The sequence below is a fragment of the Phragmites australis genome, chromosome 1, assembly GCF_958298935.1.
Source record: "Phragmites australis chromosome 1, lpPhrAust1.1, whole genome shotgun sequence".
NCBI lineage: Eukaryota > Viridiplantae > Streptophyta > Magnoliopsida > Poales > Poaceae > Phragmites > Phragmites australis.
Window position 1 is genome coordinate 8175615 of NC_084921.1, and position 16081 is coordinate 8191695.

Here is a 16081-nt window from a genome sequence, read left to right on the forward strand (position 1 = left end):
CAGCCAGGCCAGCCACGCTCATCGGAACAACCCAACCGTCCTCCACATGTTTGCTAAAACCAGCGGCACCACCACCACCCATGGCTTTGGCGGTGGCGAGACCCGGCCTCCGGTCCCTAGCAGTGTGCGCCAAGGTCGTCGCACTGGTGAGGCACCGCATGTCCTCCTTCGTCCATGACGACGCTCGTGCGTACATCTCACCCTCGCCTTTCTGTTGCCCTCTTTTTCTTTGCGATTCCTGGTTAGTTCTTGATTTGGGTTTGGGCAGATGGGACGACCAAGTGGGAGAAGATCTCCTACGTTGGAGCCAAAAGAGGACAACAGAAAGGCAAGGGTGAGATGTCTGGTGAGCAAATATAGAGAACAACGGAAAGGCCGCCGCCGCCGCCGCCTCTTGAAGCTCTCTCCCCCCGCGCAGGCGGATGCACAACTCCCGGCTCCACGTGGGTCCGGTGTGCTAGGGTTTTGGAAGTGGTTGGCACAACTCTCAACTGTGCGTGCTCGTGCGTTGCAACGGGCCTTGATCCAAGCGGATTCTGCCAGATCTGCTCCCTCCCCGCGTCGTGTGTGACTCGACCACACCGGATCCGCACCGTCTCCCACCGTCAACGTCCCAGAACGCGCATCGATGCCTCCCTCTTCCCCGGCTCTAGCACATCAAGCTGTCACCTTCTCTCCTTCACGCGCGCCACCTCGCCCCCAATCCGCGTGCCTCACCGACCACCGCCAACGCACGCTCACTCGGGCTCAAGTAGGTAGGTGGAGTTCATTGCCGAGGTCGGCTAAGACTGCGACTTTCGGCTTTCGGAGGTTGGCTCTAGTGACGTGGGCCACCGCAGGCAACATCCCCACTTCCCCTATTGGCGGCACTAGTCGTCTTGGTTTCCTCTTCTCTTCTAGGCTTCTTGCTATATGTGTCCTTGATTCTTGATTCACTTCATCTGGGGGCAGAGGTTGTCATCGAGCTCGAGACGGTGGCCAACTTTAGTGAGATCGTGCCGGACACTGTTGTGTTCGATGATTTTGAGAAGTACTTGCTGCTTCATCGATTGCTCTTGTCCCGTTAAAATTTTTTGGTCGACCGAGGTTGATACATTATGCTGTTGTGAGCAATTGCAGGTTCGCACCAACAGCGGCCACGATGAGCTCGTTGCTGCTGCTTGGGATAGCTAGGCTCCCGAATACCAAGTTCAAGGTGAGGAATGAGGAGCTATTTGCTATTGAACAGTTTAGTTAACCTGTTAATCTTGCAGTGGAAGAGTAACATGGTTACTGTTCGAGCTATTTGATTGTTGTAGAGTGCTATAGATACTGCACTGGCAGATGGTGAGTGTAACACATTAGAGAAGCCCGAGGATCAACTAAGCAATGTAGGTGCATCTGAAGTCGACAAACTATAGGAGTTTCTGGTATGGTGAACGTAGTTTACGATCTGTCAATGCATAACTTAAATCTTATTTACAATTCATTCTGCTACTATTTGCTTGAAAATTGAGATGCACACCCATTGTTGTGTTATTTTTTTTAAAAAAAAAACTTCAGATCATGTCTCTCTGAGCAGCTCTCCTGCTTCAAATTTGGGGGAAAAGTTACAGCTTTGTTGAAAATCTCCTTTTTTTTTGAATTCTTCTTCCTTTTTTATTTTTTTAACCCGAACTCTCTCTTTTTGTTCTGGATTGTTTCACTGAAAGTTATAGGAATATAATTCCATTTGATGATCTTGTTGCAAAAATATTTTATTCTTCAATTCATCGTCTTTTTTGCGTGGCCTTGCTCAATAAATATTTTTTCAAGAAAATTTTATTTGGAAACAAAAAAATCATATATGTCTCTTATATTGTATATTTGTGTATTTGACAAGTGTGAGTTGCGTAGGTTCTTTTCTACCTTTCAATTTTCTCAATCCATTTATATTTGGTTATTTGGTGTGGGGCTTACTTGTTTTTCATTTTAACATTGCTATCAGCACATATTCGTTACTTTTACTTACCGAATTCATGTTCTTAGTAAACTCAATGCCACTTTTTTGTGGATTAAACAGAAATACATCAAATTTGAGGAGGCTTTCGGTGACCCTGTTCATGTTCAAGTTCTGTATGAATGAGCTGTTTCAGAGCTTCCTGTTTCAAGTGATCTATGGATGGAATGCACAAGTTACCTGGACAATACCTTGAAGGTTCTTCTAGAAACTTCTATGGCAATACATGTAGATCAATCATGATGATAATATTTTTTTTCTTTTAAATATCAAGAGATGCTTTTCTTTGGCAGGTGCCTTCTGTTCTCAAAAGTGTTTATCACAGAGCCACACGAAATTGTACATGGGTTGGTGAGCTATGGGTCTATTATTTGCGGTCTTTGGATCGTATTCGCGCTTCTAAAGAGGAGTTGCGGCATGTAAGTTCCTTGTTTCTCTCTGTTTCTATGAAAGTTTGAGATTTTATAATTTAGATGCTCGAGGTCGAGCATCATATATGTATGCAAAGTAACAAGGCAAAGTGCAATGTTTGAGGTCTGGCACCATGGTTCAATAATTGAGCTTATTATAATTCTATATTCATCGAGATTGCTAGGTTGCTAATAGCACACATGTTTTTTAAAAAAAAACACCAAGGGAACTGTTTGCAAGCTTTCGTCACTGTTGTATTTGACTAGCATTTTTCAGTTCTTTTCATATTCTTAACAGTTAATCCCACTACATGGTGGCACATGTTGCCGTAGAAGCCAAATACTATTAAATGTTTGGTATTTATTACCTAGCTGTAGATGTTTGCTATTGTTATATATTGAGAACCCGGTTACAAGTTGGTGGGGCATAATTTTACTGATATAATTTTTGTACTATACGACTATCTACTAAATGCAAAATATCCTAAAGCATCCTAGTAAGCAGACAACAGAGCACATTCTGATAAAACTGTATATCATGAAATGTCTAATTGTTCGTTGAAATGTTACATGAGTCTTCTCATGAGGAGACATTAATGTTTTTCTAAATATGAATTTGTATGCTCTAACGCATGGTGTGTCCAAAACACAATTGTTTTGTGTAGAACATGAATTGATATAACTTTTCTACATTGCTAGAACTTATGTATCAATTAACTTTGTGTTGTCAAATTGATTATTGTTTTATTGCAATGCATATGTTTCACCCATTAACTATTTGATCTTATGGATTTTCTTTTGCTCTCGGTACAACGTACGGGCATGTAACTAGTCAAATTCAAAATGTAATATCAAATACAAAGAAAGTCATCTTTGGAAGGAAAGGAAAAGGAAAAATATCATAGCAAACCTACACTATGGAGAAAAAGTTTGTTGTTCCTACCTCAATTACAATGCCAGATATCATTCCTCCCTTGACTATCAATATCAGACAACATTTCTCCCCATGTTGTTTCCATCTCACTAGTGTTGTTTCCATCTCACTAATATCCCAGCTGGTGCCGCATCTGCATGTCGCCCTTGGCACACATATGCACACAACAATTTAAAGACTTCTTGACACCTTTGAAACCTAACTCAACATTTTGAAAGACCTTTAAGAACATCTCTCAATGCAAAATTTCTAAAAAGAAACTAATGCATGATTTTGAATCTTTTTTAGGAACAGATGCGAGACATATGCAACATTTTAGAGAACTAATGCAACAATTTGTGAAAACCTAATGCAAAAAATGTAATGCACCTTAAACCACAGTTGTAGAGATCTATATCACAACTTTAAACATATGGAACAGTTTTTTTTTTCGATTTTTATGGTTATTAATTTAATTTGTTTATGAAGAAACAAAAAAAACATCTTTGGGACACACATAAGAGAACAAAAAAATATAATAAAAATGAGAGATCAAATATGTGTTAGGGCTCCAATCTAATTTGAGACATAATATAAAAATCATCGACATAAAATCCTACAATTATTCTAACAAAAAAATACGTAAATCGACATCTACAATATTGCAACATTGATTAAAAATATGGTCCACCAGTTAATCTACAGTGAAAAAAAAATCCCCCGGTCGCTACATGTAAAACCTCTAAATCCTACATCTATTATTTAAGTTCTGTCTAAACTATATCTAAATTCTACAAATACCTAACCTATATCTAAATACTAAATCTAATTGCTAAAGTATGCGTACAAACTAGATCTAATTGCTAAACATTGTCTAACCCTACTTCTAAATCTAGATCTACATTCTAACATATGTTTAAACCCTAGATCTAACCTCTAACTTATATCAAAATCTGTTGAGACCGGTTCAAGAAACAAACCAATCTCATCTATATGCTGAGCCTACGAATCAATCTCAACACATAGTAACTTAATTAATGATAATCATTACAATATCCATACTTTAATCGATAAATCATCTTATAGAAGATCTCTAGAAGTCAAAAAACCAAAACACTTCAGCGGATTCTAAGCGTAGTCTTCATCTTCACCGATAACTCCACAGGATAAATCAATCTAGAACACCTCCCTAGATTTCACCTCCGTGAAGTCTTCCAACTCTTTCCCAATTGAGTGTTTGATTATAGCAAGTATGAGTACATATCATACTTAGCAAGTTGTGAAGAAATAGTATGCATATGAAGGCTTTAACAAAGATAAGGCTAAATAGCTCTTTTGCATAAAATAACATTTAAGTAAAAAAATTGGAAAAGCGAAATAATTAAGTGATAGCAAACTACCTCAAGATTCCATCCATCTTGACGTAACCAACTGACCACCTCAACCAAGGTTCTAACCATCAAGGTTGAACAACAACCACCTCAACCATAACTCCCACCACCAAAGTTGAGCTACTGACCAACCACCTCAACCACAATTCCCACCATCGTGACTGATCCATACCTCAACTATGATTCCCATCACCACAGTTGATCATACTAACTAAACCATCAAGTTATACTCATAATAGGTTTTCTATGCCGCTCGTGACTGTAAGTACGGCTGAATATTCAATTTTAACTCTGCAGAGGTTGAACATTACCCACAAGTCATGTTTTCATCACCCGCAAGCAGGTGACTAAGTTTCCATTTTTCCCTTGCTAATCAGGCACACTGCAAAGTATCGAGGTGTGTGGCTAGGACATCACTAACAAGCCTTTACAATGCCCCTCTCAGCACATGTCTACCCGCTAAGGTTTCACTGCCTCGTAATTCCACCTCAACTACAGAAGCCCCCTCTCACACTTCGGATCCCAAGACATTGTCCATTCATCCCTCTTCTGCCTAATCTAAACTACGAAGAGAGTAAGCAAATTACTTGGCTAGGCCCATCCCATACCGAGCTTGTGGTTGTACTGTAAACACAGAAATGTCACCCTACGAACCGATCCTTAGATTTGAGCAAGACTACCACTTTTTCAACCACATATCTTATCATACCACCTGCTCAAATCCCTATAACATGTTGCTATAAAAATTATTCCATCATATTTTATCATTGTTGCATAGGACCATTATCAAGTTCGTGGAACAATTATCATGATTATCATCCCAAAGCAAGGCTAAGCATCATCTACACTTCCATAACCCAAAACCATACTAAGACGACAAGGATGATAAGAGAAAATTAGGGTAAAACGTAACACTTGGGATTCCCAATAAATTGTTAACATACATGTTTGTAAAACAAAACATTTTGTAAAATTGAAATAAATATGATCAAGAACACAAATTGCTTTCACTTGACTTAGTTAGGTCTTCAGGGAAGTCTTGGTCTTGAAGTCATCCTAGCTTCTTCGGAACATTGGCATCTACTCGCGAAAATAAGCAAAAAAGCAGCACATAAACACAAATATCCAAAAATAACCAAATCTCACACAACAACATCATCACATACAAGATCACGCTTTTTCGGACAATCCGGTGAAAGAACCGGTCAAAACGGAGCTATGGTTAATAAGTTATGATTTACTAAAGATTAAAATATGAATAAAAAGATTACCTACCGATCAAATTATATTGTTAGGAATTTTCTAGTATTTTTTAAAGTCATCTATTACTTTCTGTGACTTTCTAGGATTTTTCTGGAATTTACTAGCATTACTCTAATTATTAAAACATTAAACATAATTAAATAACAGTATAGAAACACTACTAAACATTACTAAAACTATTTCAGATTTTATCCTATTTATAAAATTATTTTTATACTAGAAAACTATTTATTACGCAATATACACCAATTATGATGTCAGCACAGTAATTAAACAATTAAAAAGAAAGGAAAAGCTGATCGGGCTTGCTGACTCAGCAACTAACGTTGACCTGGTGGGCACATCAACAACTTTGCTGATGTGGTATAATGACGTGGCTTTGGTGCTGATTGGATTTAAGTTGAACACGTGTCGGCTCTAGGTTGGCTAGCGAAGGGGTATGCAGATCTTCTAATCAGGACCGTTGGAAGAAGATCAGATGACTGGGAGGGTTAGGTGGCCGGAGCTGACGGCAGGCACAGAGGAGGGAACTCAAGCATGATGGCGCACAACCGAAATCTTGTCGGGCTTGACTTGAGCTCCAGCTCGTCGACGGCAACGGTGAGCAGTGGAAAAGCATCACAGGAGAAAGATGAACTCACCTAGGGCGTCAGCATCTTCGGGGGGGGGGGGGTGACAAGTTGGGTTGGCGGTGAGAGAAGGTGGTGACACCTTGCGGATCTCATCGGAGAGGTCTCCTATACGGGTGCCTTGGTCTCCCAAACAGGTTTGGTATAGAGTCACATGGCCGGCTCAGCCTTGTGTTGGTGGCGAACTCCGGCGCGAGGTGGGAGAAGGGCATAACAAGCGGGACCCAGGCATAAGTGGCGCGGTGGCAAAGTAGAGAGGTGGGAGGCGCCTTTGGACCAAGGCACGCGCGAGCGTGGCCCAAAGAGAGGCGGGCGCAACGGCTGGCTTGGGCTGGCCCATGCGAAAAAGAGACAAGCGACAGCGGCTCGAGCTGGGCCAGGCTAAGGGGAGGAGAGGGAAGAGAGGGGAAGGATGGGCGGGTCGTAAGAGAGATGGGCTTCGACCTTTAACTCGGACAAGATTTTCCTTTTCCCTCTTCTATTTCCTCCTGTAGATACACATGTATATATAAATACAGCGTATATACCACACATTTATATAATATATTAGCTAACAAAATCAATCAAACAAATAATCAACTAATACACATATTTATATACGGATATTCTTTTATAGGAAAGAACATCCTTTAATGTATATATGTATTTATACATATAGCACACATACTCACATATATGTGTATATGTATAAAGCACACATATACACTTAGGATTTTATTTATTTTTTGCAAAACTCTTTTATTTTCTTTGAAAAAAGTTTTTTTAATCCTCTTGGTTTTAAGAATTTAGAATGTTACAAAATCTAGCACTAATGACTATCCTACCAGATTTATATTAAAAAATAGAGTAAAAAACATATATTTTTTCTCCGGCCCTCCCCTCCCTTCTCCTCCTCTCCTCCCTCTCTCTGCGATCTCTCGGTTGGGTGCTGGCGCAAATGTGCTGCTGACATTGGCTCGGGGCGTGCGGCCACATTATATAACGATAAGGTCTCGCCCGAACAGGGGGTAACATCTTTTGGTTGGTCCGTCAAGCCGCATTGTGAGGAAAATCTCGCACGTTCAGTGGGTGAGAGTAAAGTTTCGTCCGATGAACGAGCGATACATTGACATTGATCACCGGGCCACCGTCCTTATTAAATTCGAGCCAATCTGACCGTAAAGCCCATATTTAACGGGCGCTGGTAGCCTAGTCTGGTAAGATTTTTGAACAGACATATAATTTTGCAAACATTATATATAAATATATATTCGCCTAGTCAGTGCACTTCTGTAACGCCTTCGTTTGACGGCCTGTTTGGCTGCACCGAATTTAAACTCAAGCCATTCGTGTGGGATAGGCCGGAGTTTTGGCCCATCCAAACAAGCCTTTAATGTAGGCTGCATACGCCAAGGTGACCAGGATATCGAAGATCACAGAATCATCCAGAACTCAAATATGTCCTGATACCCCCCCCCCCTCCCCCCAATAACTCATATAATCATGCACTCGTATTATATTATGTGCTCCGAGTGCCCCGTGGAAGGCTTCTCATCCATATAATACAAGTGAGCTGTCTAATACCGCTATCATATACCCATCATTCGTAAATCGTTTATTCATCTTTGTTTTTTATTTTGAAATTATTTGATTCAGTTTTATTTAGTGGACAGGCTCTTGTTGTCTTCTCAACCGTATAATATGATATAAGCCGTGGCCTCATAGTGGAACGCCACTACGTATATATCCAAACTCGCGTTCGTACAACGATGATTCGTGCGAAACAAGGACAAATTTGAATCATCACGCAACCGATTCAACTGATTGGACATGGGAAAAATGTAGCGTAGTGTCGCTGACGGGGGGCGTGGTTTTGTTTGTTTCCTTCGTCCTTCGTGATGTCGTTCTGCAAGGTCCAGTTAGGCCGGCGACTCGACGCGATCGCTATCTCCCTGACACCTGATCCCAGGCAGGGCTAGATCCACTAGCACTGCAGGCCGCGCCGACAGCAAGTAGAGGCGTCTGCTGACCGATCCGTCCGTAGTCGTTTCTATCTACCGCAATTTTTTTCCTTGAGAAAACTAACCGTTTCTTTTAAAATTCACTTCAATTTCCTGCTTTTCAAACAAGGCCTGAATTCCACGGCGTCTCTAAATTTCAGATGCCTTCCTTCGTTGTCGGACTTAGAAGAGGTCTAGAGGATGAGGTTAGCTTGATAGAAGAGGTGGACGCAAGGATGGACGTGGGGGTGGAGCGGTGAGGCGGTGGGAACACCACTAGCTATGAGTGACGGAGGATGGCCGGTGGGTGGTGCTAGGGTGGAGACGAGCAAAGCTAGCCGGGTGAAGCTGGGTTAGGTCATGTTTGATAACTTGAATCGCTTTCGTTTCATCACAAAATCGAGGCTACAGCAAGCCAAACACTCCTTATCGAAATGTTTCAGCATGAATTGTTCCCGTGAATCGGCTTGAATATCTGAAACGACCGGGAGTCTGTTTCACACCGTTTCTACCTCGACAAGTTTGAACATCCCCTGGACTTCACTGTTTTACCTGCAAATGCCATTGGTCCAACGGTCCAAAACCCCGTGTGTTCCTTCCCCCGTTCGCTCCGCTCCTTGTCGCACCGAATGGATCTCATCCCCCGTCGCCCGCCCACCGAGTTGCTATCGTCGACACGCGCTGTCATGTGGGGCCAACATTGTGCAAGAGCCATGTATTTTGTAATATTGTATTAAAACTATTTATTTTGTAATATTATAGTAGAAGCATGTATTTTGTTACCACTCATTTCTAATTTTGTTATCACAAATGAACAAACAAACATCATATCAGCATAAGGACAAAATTGTTGTTTGCATCACCATAATCTCTTTCAAAGAAACGAATCCAAATAACTAGCAAAACGGTTTTCAGAGGTAATTCTATTTCACTAGATAAATGTTTCAGAGAGAACTGAAACTGAAATGTTTCTGCAAGAATCCGAATCCCTATCGAACGGACCCTTAGTGCAGCGGTATGAGTACAGCTAGAGATGGATAGAGACGGGCGGGACAAGGAGCGACCGGCACTGTCAATGGGGAGAAGTACAGTGTGAAGGTGAGAGTAGGAAGAAAGAATTGCGTCCATGCAATTGAAATCAGATTGCTGGGAGTGTCGATGGAGTTAAACCGCTTTTTTACAGGCGCACGAGGGATAGCACCACCCGAATTCCATCGTGAGACTCTTCAATGCTAATCCACCAGTATTTACTTTTAGCTACTCCTTCATGGTGCCTGCCTGAATTTAACTTTTTTCCCTCCTTGTCTGCACACTGCAGGCCACCAACCCAACACTTTCCTGGGTACGTTCCAACAAAATTCTGCAGCGTTCCTGATTGACGGTGTGATTTGGCACGCATTTCATTGTGCAGCGTTCCTGATTGACGGTGTGATTTGGCACGCCTGAAATGCGTGCCTTATCCATGATTAAGACACGATTATATGTGCATTGGGCCCCTTGTAAAATCAACAACTCTTCAACGCGGGGAAGCGAGGGAAGGGGCCATGGATGGAAAGGGAAGTGGCGATGTGCAAGTGCGACCGAATTCAGTCAGCTGTACATGGGGGCTCGCTTTCACGAATCGATGTTGCAACCACTGGATCTCCACAGGCTTCATGGCCTCAGTTATCAGGTGCTAATAGTGGATGATCTCCTCTCCTCCTAGCTGTACTGATTTGGCATTCCTTTCTTCTCAGATGATTCACCGAGAACTACCTAGCGAGGTAGGTGACGTCTACCTGTATGCCTGTATCCCAAGAATGGTCGTATATGGGTAGTAGGAGACTAGGAGTGGTAGAATAAGGGCATGTTTTGTTCAGCGTCGGCACACGAACCTGTCAAAATTGATGTGCTGACACATGTGAGGGCATCTGCTTGGTTCAACGGCGGTGCGTTGACACGCCTGCATCAGTGCAATTTTACGCCCACGTGCGGCCGATTCCGCGACGACCGAATCCTAGGCCAAAGAATTAGCGCACCGAATTGGCGGCGCGGGGGCTCAATCCAAATATGCCCTAACAATACTAGAGTGTCAAGTACACAGTATCCATTCTTCTTGCCTGTTCTTGGTGTAGTTTGCCATACACTGACAAGGAAGAAACCTGGCTGTCCTGGAAGGTTATATAATTGATCAGCAAAGCTATATATATATATCACTCTGTGTAATGTTTTCTGAAATATTTCTAGATTCCTCCAGCACGCCATAGGCCTTCGGTAGCTTATCATGCCCAGTATGGCTGTGTTGTTGTGGATTGATGGCTGAAAACAGTTGCAATTTTCAGAAAAAAAAACAAGAAGCTTTTGAGTAGGGAGGTTCAGGCTGTAGCATGTTAGAACAGTGTACTCACAAATTTTTTTGATGCTTGAAAAGTATGAGAAACAAGTACTACTAGTGCTATTTTTATTCACTGAGAAGCATGTATAGCTCCCAGAAAAATGTAGCTACACTAGGTGATCTACCCTATATATAACAATGTTAATTTCTTAAAACAAGATTGATATCTTGAAATTGTATTGATTGCTTTTGGCATAAAAATAAGGTAATAAATCAAAATGCGGCTAATAAAATGTAATATGAACATTACCAAACATGGGGGACATTGGATCACTGCAGCTTCCGACGTTATGACAAGGAGCTGGTGGTATAGTAGTATTTATTGACACCAAGGGCATAACCTACAGAAAAAAAATGTGACCAATAAGGCAAAACTTGTCTGAAACAACGATAATGATCAAATTGATAAAATGCAGAAGAGGAACGCTGCATTGTATACAAAATATATATGAAAATAAGGGGGCACACCTCATCACCGTTCTTTGAGAGCTGACCATGATCGTGGTTAGTGGCTACCGACGCAGCATGTTGCATCTTTTCTGCTTGACTGAGTTCTCTTATGACCGCATCAATGTCAGGTGCAAAACTAAAGCAATCTGGAGCCATTCGACGAGGGGTTCCATCGTGGTCAGTTTGTAAGGGAAGATGTGACTGCAACTCCTCCGGGAAGGCACCAGCATCACCTTGGTGACTGTGTAATTTCTGTGGTTCGTCACCTTGCACGTAAAGGGAAGATCAATGTCTTGTAACGGAAATGTAAAAATGAAAAAGATGATCATGTGACCTACTGATCTCATTTGAGGGAGCAGCAGAGTGCGGCTGATCTGTTTGCACAGCAGAGGATTCGCCACAACGATTTTGATGTGAGGCCACGTTTGACATAGTTATGTCAATGGAGGGAGTGGTCAAGTGTTGGTTATCTGTTCGCACAGAAGGAGAATCATAATAGCAAAATATAAGAATCCTCAATATAACTACTAAACAGTTTCTTGCCAAAGGCATTACGGGTAGGACTGAACACACAAGAATTGCTACCTTCCATTCTCTTTTCAACAACTTCTGATTGCAATATACTCCAGATGGTACTGATGAATTCACTGTGTGCCTCCACTAACATTTTAGAACCCTTTTGGACCGACTCGATGGCCTTGCGTGCTTTGGCATCGAATACTTTCATTCCTTCAAATGCATTATTCCTTGATGAGGTGTTGGCTATCTGAGATACCAGTCCACCAAGCTCTCCTATGATGGAGGGGAATGTATTTGACGAGGTAGAACATGCTTCTTCAGGTGATTCATTAGAATCCGGTTCAAAGAAATGGTAGCATGTACTTGCAATGTTCTTTAGCTGCAAAGCAATCCATCAAAGTACATGAGAAACAGTTAAATTTTAAGTTGTATTGTAAGAAACACATTAACTGGAACAATATTGTCCATTTTACCGGTAGTTTCCCGTAAGTCTCCTTCCCGACCTTGTCCTTCCTCTTGTCCTCAATAATTATATTTTGCATAGTACAATTATCAAAGAACCTAGCCCGGGGAAGAAGTTTGTGTTGAATACTACAATTGCAACGCAGGTTGTCCAAATAGAATATCTAATTTTGAAGGAAAAACACAATTAGTTAATTAAATTGTTGGTTCAATAAAGAACAAAATCTTATATGGGAGTGACTCAATACTCACTTGCAATAGAAGTGCACAGCCAGGAATAGTTTTGTGCTTCTCACTGCGCCATATTAACGCAGCTTGACGCAGATCATCAATAACCGCCTTGCACCAGTTAATATCCCGGAAAACATACATGTGCTTTGTCATGAAGGCATCAAGTGCCCTTATGTTGTTGCCAAAGCCTGGGAACAACAACTTGTTGAAAGCAACCACAAAAAAATCCTTACGGCCAGGTCATCATCAAGGACAAGTTTTCTGATAAGGTCCAGCAGATGCTTGCGTGTCACATCACGGTTTGGTTCAACAAGGACAATTTTTTTGAACTCAGCCAAAGCGCGTTCATTTTCCTCCTCCGTTGAGCTAGGTGGATCTTTGTCTCCATATGGTATACCAAGAACCTTGTTGACGGCAATTTGATTAATTTGCAGGCCATTCTCATGTCCAATATCAATAACCATTGAATCTGGATTCAACTTATCCATCAAAAATACTAGAAGGGCACTAGTCTCCAACCGATCTGCAGAAATTTGCAAGAGTCCCCCAAAACCCATCTCAGAAATCTTGCGACGTTGAGACATTGTGAGGTGCTCGGTAAATTGGTTGAAGATGGCTGGCTCACATCGAACAGCAGGGTGGCGTGGAATATTAACAGTGTGGCGGGGAGGCTGTGGATATGCAAACAAACAGGATGCATGATTAAGTGTTGCGACAAACCATGAGGATGTGAAATAAATGTTATATTAGTGCGGGCATCTTGTAAACATTATACACCAGATTATTTATTGGACAATGCATCAATATGTAGGTAAAGCGTTTAGAATACCACAAAAATAAAAGTCATATTTAAGTTTAAAGACAACAGCTTTTATAGCCACATACCTTGGAAGAAGCAGCAGCATCAGCAACAAGTTTTTTTTGAAGCTTGTCAGCACTAGTACTACAAGCTTGGTGCTTCTTTGCAGGAACGAAATCATCATCATCGCTGTCCATAGGGGCTGAAGACGTGGCAGAAACACGACCCCTTTTATTCGGAACATCTACAGGCACGGAAGTACCTGTACCAGATTTGCGTGGCGCTGGTCTACAATCCATATGTGGCTGTTCATTGCCTTGGACAGGCACCGTTGTAGGTGCAACACCTGTGATTGAGGTCACGTCGAATCGCCATGCCTCTTGAGTGGTCTCTACCGAGAAAGACTTGACCCTCCCTTTCAACTGTCGGGGAGAACCCATCTGGTAAAAAGGAATCAAAAAGTATCTTAGTAAATGTGAATCCAAACTTTTGCTTCAATATTAGTGACATCTATGATTTGTCCATGCAACTAAATAGCGAAGGTAAGAAAAACTTAGAAAACAACAAAAAATGGATGCAAGTACAAGGACAAGATTTCTAGCATACAAAAACAAACAGACGTCTTCTCTTTCCTTCCAAATTTCTCCAAACATATACTCACAGAGAAACATGCACCTAAATTTCAATGAACTTTTCTGTCTACAGAAAATAGCAAACCCTCTATGAATGCAATAATGGCCTTCTTATGAATCACATAGCATCTTTAGACATCATTAAGACATATTCTTTGATTCATATTTTTATGAGCAATTCCAAAACGAATTGGGAAGCAATAAGTTGTATTGAAGAAGGACCGAATGGCAAGTGACGACAAAAACAATGGTATCCCAGGCCAAATTCCTCACATTTCAACAGATAGGGTTACTTTTTTGGTATAAAGATGTTAAGAAATTATGTGATTATTTCAGAAGTATTACTTCAGGGATCCCAGGCAATGGGACAGCTATTCTCCTAAGGAAGCTATCTCAGGGGACATTTGCCAATATTATTTTCCTTTGCAAAAAATAACAAATGTTTCAGTGGCTCAAAATCTGGCTGACATATTTTTATGAGCAATTCCAAAAGGAATTTGGAAGCAATAAGTTGTATTGAAGAAGGGCCGAATAGCAAGTGACGACACAAACAATGGTATGGACAGCAAAGGACATACAGAGAGATGGTAACCACTGAAATTGCACATATGAAGTAATGAGATCATCAAAGGAATGTGAAACAATTCGACAACAATTGCTGACAAACAAAAAACAGAGATGTGAAGACTAAAGAAAAAAACTAAGATTACTTTCAAAATGAGGATTACAAGAATGGTTGGCTGAACAATATTTTAAACATCCTAACAGGGGAAGACATCTTTCCACTTCTTTTGAAATGTGAACTACAAGCATGAACAATATTTTAAACATCCTAACAGGGGACGACATCTTTCCAATTGTTTTCAAATGTGAACTACAAGCATGAATTGCAGAGATGAAGACCTGAGGGGGGTGTCACTCGAAGCTGTTGTGGCTGAGAATAAAATTCAAGAAATAAACCGGCAGCTCCTGGAACTACACAAGCCCACACATCATCTCCTTCCCATTTCCTAGCTTCATCTCCTGCACACAATTGTTTATCAAAGACACAAAAATGAAATCAGCATCTCAACACCAATTTTCAGAAAATGAATTGCAGAGATCAAGACCTGAGGGAGGTGTCACTCGCAGCTGTTGTGGCTGAGAATAAATTTCTAGAAATAAACCGGCAGCTCCTGGAACTACACAAGCCCACACAACATCTTCTTCCCCTTTCCTACCTTCATCTCCTGCACACAATTGTTTTTGAAAGACACGAAAATGAAATCAGCATCTCAACACCGATTTTCAGAACAGATCCAACTACAAAATCAGAGAAGCAAGCAGAAATAACAAAATTTGCGAAATCAGAGAAACATCTAGCAACTAATACCAGTTTCCAAACTGAATAATAACAAAATGGTGCTACCTTCTCTCAGGAACCGGATCTCTGCCACCGAAGATGGGACTTGGGCTCTCAGATCCGATAAATCTAGGGGGATGGGGTCCTGCGACTTCGACCCTTCATGCTCCGAGAAAAAATAAGCGACGCACCCTTCTATCCGGCAAAGAAATCGGAAATGGGCATGTATGCATTCAGATGCGGCGTGAAGAGGAAAGGAAACGCGAACTCAAGAACATAGCCGCCGAAGACTCCCGAATCCGATATTCCAGGGTGGGGATAGAAGGCAGGAGAGAAAATTTGGGAAAGTATCTGGAAGAATCGCGAGAAATCAGCAGCCAACATTTCAGGCCAGTTGGGAAGAATGAGCAGGTCTGAGAGGTGGTTGAAGGAGCCGGACTGACGGGGGGGGGGGGGGTTAAAGGTCTGATCGGCTATAGAATATATTATTGTATAGCTGGATATATATAAATACATCTATATATATATATCTATATATCTATATATCTATATATATATATATATAATTGATCAGCAAAGCATTATTTTCTTGTGATGTTCTACCAGGCAGCTTCAGAATTACATCTGCAGACGCGGAACTAAAGCACTAATGCAGCTCCTTTCCTAGGGTTTGTGCACTCGGCGAATGAAGAATGATCAAGAAAATGGT

The 16081-nt window shown here is 41.4% G+C and overlaps 1 protein-coding gene across 3 annotated transcripts; it reads right to left on the bottom strand.

Annotated features, from left to right (window-relative positions):
- Positions 1-9512: 9512 nt before the first annotated feature.
- Positions 9513-15790, bottom strand: LOC133904791 (uncharacterized). Of its 3 annotated transcripts, XR_009907510.1 has the most exons (12): positions 15439-15790; positions 15140-15259; positions 14934-15053; positions 13485-13838; positions 12621-13270; positions 12380-12532; positions 11973-12285; positions 11726-11857; positions 11406-11653; positions 11188-11278; positions 10438-10713; positions 9514-10349 (listed from the first exon to the last, which is right to left on the bottom strand). XR_009907510.1 is itself a non-coding variant. In XM_062346382.1 (11 exons), exons 5-11 carry the CDS (start codon positions 12750-12752, stop codon positions 10511-10513), a joined length of 1272 nt encoding a protein of 423 aa, XP_062202366.1. In that variant the 5' UTR covers positions 12753-13270; positions 13485-13838; positions 14934-15053; positions 15140-15259; positions 15439-15790; the 3' UTR covers positions 9513-10510. The 3 variants fall into 3 exon arrangements, 2 of the variants coding, with proteins under 2 accessions (XP_062202366.1, XP_062202490.1); XM_062346382.1 differs by having other exon boundaries at positions 9513-10713; XM_062346506.1 differs by lacking the exons at positions 9514-10349; positions 10438-10713 and adding an exon at positions 10729-10861.
- Positions 15791-16081: the final 291 nt, after the last annotated feature.

What these genes read in the sequence shown, in the direction of transcription:
- LOC133904791 (XM_062346382.1), bottom strand. Translation starts at nt 12,752, where the DNA reads ATGACAAAGCACATGTATGTTTTCCGGGATATTAACTGGTGCAAGGCG. An exon ending in TGTTGAAAAGAGAATGGAAG is followed by an intron (nt 11,858 to 11,972) that starts GTAGCAATTCTT and finishes CTGTGCGAACAG; the next exon opens with ATAACCAACACTTGACCACT. An exon ending in TCTCAAAGAACGGTGATGAG is followed by an intron (nt 11,279 to 11,405) that starts GTGTGCCCCCTT and finishes TTTTTTCTGTAG; the next exon opens with GTTATGCCCTTGGTGTCAAT.